Source organism: Phoenix dactylifera, chromosome 1 (assembly GCF_009389715.1).
Source record: "Phoenix dactylifera cultivar Barhee BC4 chromosome 1, palm_55x_up_171113_PBpolish2nd_filt_p, whole genome shotgun sequence".
NCBI classification, from domain to species: domain Eukaryota; kingdom Viridiplantae; phylum Streptophyta; class Magnoliopsida; order Arecales; family Arecaceae; genus Phoenix; species Phoenix dactylifera.
Genome location: NC_052392.1, coordinates 6,535,026 through 6,542,058, shown reverse-complemented (window position 1 = coordinate 6,542,058; position 7,033 = coordinate 6,535,026). Strand labels below are relative to the sequence as shown.

Sequence of the window (7,033 nt, the reverse complement as noted above, 5' to 3'; positions counted from 1 at the left end):
AAAAGAATGAGGAGGCGCACAGGTCAGAACTTTAACCCTCAGAGTTCGGCCAAATTATAACTAAATTTGTATTTTTTTTATCTACTGACCTGGTAAGCCGATAATTAAGCGTCACTATAAAATATAATTTGAATGGCCAGAAATCTTTTGGAATATTTTACTAAGTTTATCTGGTAAAAAAATTTTAGGTACTGAATCAGTTCTCATTCTTAAATCCATATGGAAAGCTGAAAAAGAAACTTCGACATTACCCAATTCCCTGGACCTACTTGCTTTGAGCTAAGGTGTGGCAATGAAGTGACACCACAGTTGCTTTCCTAAGAATGACAGAAGGGGAATTTTGGCGCACATCAAAATACCTAGGGTCATCTACTTTTCCCATTCCATTCCTTGCAAAATTTCAAACCAACACTTTTAGGCCTATATAAACTTGTCATCCATGAGCTCCAAGTCCACAGCCATTCCTCAAGCATTTGGCTCTAGTCCTAATCTTCACATTCTCCAGTCTCCATCCCGCATTCCCAAGCTCCCACTAGTCACAACTTGGAAAGCCAGCCACATCTTGTGCTGATTATTTGGCATCTGAGCTCCATATTTACCAAAATTTTTCAAGTTTTGGCGATGGATATGGTGATGAAGTTGGCCTCCCAGAGAGCTGTGGTGATCTTTAGCATGAGCTCTTGCTGTATGTGCCACACCATCAAACGGCTCTTTTTGGAGCTTGGTGTCAACCCTGCTGTCATTGAGCTTGATGAGGACCGCCGAGGGAGAGAAATGGAGACAGCGCTTGTCCAACTTCTAGGTCGCAGGCCGCCGGTGCCGGCCGTGTTCATCCGGTGGCAAACTCATCGGGTCCACTGATAGGATCATGTCTCTTCACCTTGGTGGTAAACTAGTTCCATTGCTCCGAGATGCAGGTGCAATATGGCTACACATGTCTTTAAAATAATAAACTAGCTCCAATACCATATGAAAAATGTAGTAATATATTAGGATGAGTTCCAAGTAGTAAGGCAGTTCTTTTTGCTTTTGTTGTGAGGGAGATATCAAAATAAATTGTTGAGTTTTTGACCATGTTAAGTGGTTACCAAGTTATGTTGAAGTTGTGTCCCTCGTTATTTGCCAAAAAAACAAAAGGAAAAAGAAATTGTCTCATTTTCTAGTAAAATATGCCTATAAAGATAATGCATGTCCAATGTTGAATTGCACCTCTTTGTTATTTGGAAGATGAAGAGCAGTTTTGATTTAATAATATGAGACTAAGATCGGACTTGCATGACATGCGAGGCATTACGCTTTCGCATAGAGGAATTTATGCGTCATGACGTGGTAATAGAATGAGACACATAAAATTATGCACCTTCTAAAAGTGGGACCTAGTCCAAGCAGCAGAATGAAGCTTTGAATCTCATTCCATTCTCCCTTGTCCAAATAGTTTTAAAAGGAATAATTGTTTGCACAACGATCAAAATGCTTGACCCTATCAAATAGATTAAGTTGGATTGAGGCATGCTTGACCCTAACCTACCTTGATCTTACCTTTGGATCTTGATATTGGACTTGGACCTAATCCAATTGCTGATCCAGTTGAGCCAGATTAGATCCATGAATAATATTTTAGACCTAGCAGGCCGTTCGAGTCAAGTCAGGATTATGTACCACCTAAACCCAATCTGAAATACTGAGGTTTGGGTCGGGAACGATTTAGGTCCATAATTCAAATCTATCAACGTATTCAGACAATCTTTTGTATGAAAGGGGGGAAAAATTTAAGCATGGAACAAAATCACAAGTAGCCGAATATATATGTCACTTTCTTGCATAGTTACCACCACCAAAATGATTATAACATCATCAACTAACAAACATTGTACTGATGAATCCACTGAAGCCATAAAAAGTTCAGACAAATTATGTATGCCTTTTCCTTAAAGAAAAAAAAATGCAAGTTTCCTGTTTGGTCTTCCCTATTTCAGTTAGTTTGTGGCGTCAAATAAGCAAAGGGAATTATCTTCTTGCAAAGGGAATGGGAGAGGAAAAGGCAGTGCCTTCTGAGCGTTTTTTTTTTTTAGTTTCAAGATACCCACATATTATCTAATTTTTTGAAATCTTTATTGGATATCTCTTTCTTGGTCCCAGGGGTTGGTCATCTTGGTGTAGAGAGATATCTTCATTTTGGTTACTATTGGATGCATGTTATTCTTAGGGTCCCACCTTAACTCCTCAAGTGCCCAAAGGTCAGTAACCCCTGGAATAACCTGATGACAAGGGAAGAGCCTCATGGCAGCGGGAAGGGCCCCTTGACATGCACATGCCCAAGAGCTCACTGAGGTGATACTATAAGTATCGCTAATACAGCAATAAGTTTAATGTGAAAATTTGAAACTAAAAAGTATGATAATAGTTGATTCAAAATGATCATCAGACTCAGTATGAATCACTTTAGCTACTAAAAAAAGACTAGAGTCATCACATCAGAAAACCGAATCGCATACTAATCGCACGTTTGAGATGACTTTTTTTAAGCAAGTAAATTCTCAAATTCTATGACATAACGCCATCCTTGAAAAGATGTGGCGCACTGAACGATCCGAACCAACTTTTATTATTTGGGCATCGAAATGGATCGATCAAATCAAAACTTTTTTTCAGAAAATTTTTTAACTAGACATATCTTTCAATCCATAAAGAATTAGATGAAGTGTTTGAAGATAAAGTTGATATAGAAATTGAAATCTACCTCCTATAAGATTTTAGCTTTTTATTGCCTATTTTCATTTGTTATATCTATTTTAAGAAAGATATATTGTTTGAACTAAAAAAGGAATTTGAGCCAATTATACAAGAGTAGACCTCATTAGTATTAATAAAAATGATGTATCTCAGTTTGTTATCATCAACAAAAGAAAAGAAGGCTTGAACCATATTTTCAAAAAAAAAACTATTTTTTAAAATTTTGTTTGAGAGATTCAAATTTAGCATATTAAGGAAATTACTTTTTTCTTTGTGATCGGATCAGTAATAAATAAAAATGGTAACTAAAATTGCATTGTATGATGCATGTAATACTAATTATATAAAGGAATTAATGTAGCACATTGATTCCTTATAATAAAACTTATACAAATATATACTCATAAATATAAAAGTCTTCAACTGTCAACTATTAAAAAAACTTAACCCAAACTGTTCGCCAATTATTCTATTAAAAGACTTAGCTGTCTATAGCTTAACCAAAACCAATAACCTACCTGATTGAACTATCCTGGATGAGGTTATCCTTGAGTTCGATAAGGCCAAGAATAGATGCACTAAGTGTATTTATGGTCTATTTCATAACAAATTAAACTTAAACACAAATTTGTTAAACTCTTACTCATGTTCTCAGGCCTAAATTGCTGCTGCCAATAAAATTTAAGTCCGATGCTAGCTCTTTGAAGAGATTTAATGAGGTTCAAATACACTAAGTACGATAATGCTTAACCATTTAATCCGTTTAACTTAATGCATCTTTTTATAAATTAGATTAGTTTACCTGCTTAATAAAATGATAATCAGGTCTGGATCTAAATTTTTGGTCTGTTTAATAAATAAATTGATTTCGGATTGACAAATTTTTGATCTATTTTATATCCAATCTTATCTATATCCGGTCCGACCCGATCTAATTGCCAACTCTATTATGCATTTTTTTCCCATGTCACAATAGAGAATGTCAAACTTCAATTCTACTCTTAGATAAAATGATGCAAAGCTGGAGAAAATAGAAGGTCAGAGAGCGGCATCGCAGATTAGATTATAAGTGGGGCGGTACTGCGGATGAGGCCGTACAAATATGGACAGGTGGTGGATCTTATTCCTTCTTCCCTGTGAGCTGACGGCCAATTTACTTTTTCCACTTCCTTTTTGGGATTCTCCAAGCGAGGATAAGGGAAAAGGAAATGCTTTGGAAGCCAAAATGGAGCGTAGCCTCCAAGTGAGAATTGCCATTGGGGTCAATTTACAAGGTTCCTCAAATCCAAATCCTCCATTTGGAACCAAATCTCTTTTTATTTGTCTTATTACTTTGTTGAATGAAGATGATTCGAACGTAGCATCATCGTACGGTTTGTTGCTTTGACACATAGTTGTGGCCCATGCATACGCTCCTCCTACCTACAATTAGATAATAGTGCATGAGTTGACCTAAAAGTCGGCGTAGATAAGAATAATAGGGTAACGTTGTAAGGCTTCCATTATAGCATCCATGAACATTTCTCTTGCTATGTGGTAAGAGAGGATTGGTATGATTCGTGAAATTTGTTGCCAAACATGAAGGATAGTTGATTATGCAGTCGATATGTCAGCAAATTATCGATCCATTAATAAATTTTTCATATGAACGCATGATATCATCATAAAGCATTTTTTTTAAGAAAAAATAAGCTCAAGTAATGAAACTATTAAGACCAAGGGAGAAATCCCAGCTAGGTCATTAATATCCAATATCCAATGAAGCTAAGCCGCATGCCCCCTCTTCAATACTAAATGCTTGAGTCTATGTAAAATGCAAACTCGCTCCAGCTCTACTTGCAGAGAATTTTTGCAATTGTGATACAAGTGCATTAATTTTTTATTATTATTATTTGGAATCAATAAGTGCAAAGTGCTTTAAGTACTTCGTTTGAGGAAATAAAGAGATTATAGAAAAGCAAGAAGAAGGTAAGGAAAATAAGAAAGAGAAACAACTATGACTGATCTCTAAGATCATCAGCGTCACACCACCTAATTTTCTTTAGATATTTATTCACCTCTATCCTCTTCTTAACTGGTACCAAAGTCAGCCATGAGTATCCTAGCCTTTTCACTCGTTTGACCATCTCTATCTTGGTTATGTATAGTTGAGCTTCTGAAAATTCTCTGATTTCTTTCGAGCCAAACCTGCCATGCATGAATGTTTATAGAGAAAGACTTCACTGTTGTAAGTTCAAATTTTAATCTCTTTTCTTCGATAACTGAGTTAAAAATTTTCAAAAAAAAAACATTGACAAAATTCATCTACATGCTTCATTAAAATAAAAGATATGCCTCAAAAATGGACGAAGACCCTCATAGGTAAGAATCGAGATCATTAAACAGAAAGTTCTAATACCTACAATCATGGCAATTATTAACAAGAACTACTTTGTCCATTAGTAGTACCTATGGTACTGTGTAGTTCATAATTTTGTACGCCTCAGATTTCTTATGGTGTGCTCATTTTATACCAAGTCACACCTTTGTTTTCTTTCTGATCAAGCTATCCATTCTTATTGTCACTTGAAATTTCTTTCAATCTTCACATTTTCATTCCAAGATCTGAAGATGATAAAAAGTTTCCACACCTGCTGATTCTAATAATAAAGAGGAGATTCTAACCTTATCAAATGAGGAACATTTTTCCATCAGAAGTTAGCAATGGTGCTTGCCTCCTAGATATTCCCAAAACACATGGCCCTATCTGTGTCCATAGGTGAAAAAGAAGCTTAGACACTATCCAACTACTTGCTCAACTTGATAGTGAGCCCCTAACAATATCCACCAAGAACCTTAAGATGGATGGTCGCTCTCAAAGCAATGATAAGAAGGGCATTTTGGAGATGAAACAATGTATCTGGAGAGCCATCCTTTCCACTTCCATCCCTTCAAGAAACTACGGGCAGTAACAACAATCTGTGCCTATATAAACAAGTCAGTCATGAGCTTAGAGTCCACCACAACCCAAGCCTTTCCTCAGCAAGATTAATTCTTCCATCATTTTACCTTGCTCTTCTGCTGAACATCCACTGCTTCCTATCCAAATTCCCGGAGCCTTCGCTTGTCCAATTTCCAAAAGCAGGCGCATCGATAATTGGAGATGGATCGGGTGAGGAGTTTAGCCTCGCAACGAGCTGTGGTGATCTTCAGCAAGAGCTCGTGCTGCATGTCCCACGCTGTCAAGAGGCTCTTTTGTGAGCTTGGCGTCAACCCTGCCGTCTATGAGCTCGACGAGGTACGTGGTGGGAAAGAGATGGAGAGGGCGCTCGTCCAGCTTCTCGGACGCAGTCCACCGGTGCCTGCCGTTTTTATCGGTGGCAATCTTGTTGGATCCACAGACAGTATCATGTCCCTTCACCTTGGTGGTAACTTGGTCTCGTTGCTCCGAGATGCAGGTGCTCTTTGGCTCTAGACATGAGGAGCTACTTCTGATAAATAACGAGAGAGAGAGAGAGAGAGAGAGAGAGAGAGAGAGAAACAAGTATTGGCATGCATGTATTAGAGAGTGAGGTTAAGAGAGTACTGACGTTTCTTCTTCTTGTTGTTCTTCTTCTTCTCTTGATGGAAAAATAGGCCATATCATGCTTTGGTGTCTCCTCTTTTTGTCACTACATATATATATATATATATATATATATATATATATATATATATATATATATATATATATATATATGAAAGCTGATGTTTGTATGCCCATCTATACATGCGGATAACCGCATCGTTGTGCTTGCAGGTGCAGTGTATTTTAGTTTCAAGTTAATGGTTAAGACCTAATTAATTTAGGGAAAAAAAGAGTCGAGACATTTGTAAGATACATGGAGATACGTTTGCATGCATACCAAGCAAATATTAACCTTCTAAACAAAATTTATGATCATTTATTCTTGTCTCCAAAACCATGGTTTCATTTGATGGCACAACTATGGCCAGAAATATAAATTTAGGAGGCTCAAATAAAATAGGACTTCAAGCAGGAATGAAGAAGCACTATAACCACAAAAATAAATTTGGGATCGCTTAAGTGGTAGATCGATCTTGATAAGATCTTGCTGCGAGTAGCTCCGTCAATCAGATATGGACCATCTGACTTCCCAATTGCACTTTTATATGTAGGTCATCCTGGGTATTTCCCTGTTCATATAGAAGAAAAAGGAGATAAATATATGATATATCTTTAGGGCAAGATATTTATCTTATTGTCATTTTATAGTGCCTAGTGATCAGTTTGTTATAGAAAAGATTGCACATTATCTCT

The 7,033-nt window shown here is 36.8% G+C and overlaps 1 protein-coding gene and 1 pseudogene across 1 annotated transcript; both read left to right on the top strand.

The window, feature by feature from the left end:
• The first annotated feature begins 469 nt into the window (after nucleotides 1-469).
• LOC103714017 lies at nucleotides 470-1,186 on the top strand (annotated as a pseudogene).
• Nucleotides 1,187-5,716: 4,530 nt separating this feature from the next.
• On the top strand, nucleotides 5,717-6,366 carry LOC120113296 (glutaredoxin-C1-like). Its single transcript, XM_039134385.1, has one exon. It carries the CDS (start codon nucleotides 5,876-5,878, stop codon nucleotides 6,185-6,187), a length of 312 nt encoding a protein of 103 aa, XP_038990313.1. The 5' UTR covers nucleotides 5,717-5,875; the 3' UTR covers nucleotides 6,188-6,366.
• Nucleotides 6,367-7,033: the final 667 nt, after the last annotated feature.

Coding starts and splice junctions, on each gene's coding strand:
- LOC120113296 (XM_039134385.1), top strand. CDS start 5,876: ATGGATCGGGTGAGGAGTTTAGCCTCGCAACGAGCTGTGGTGATCTTC.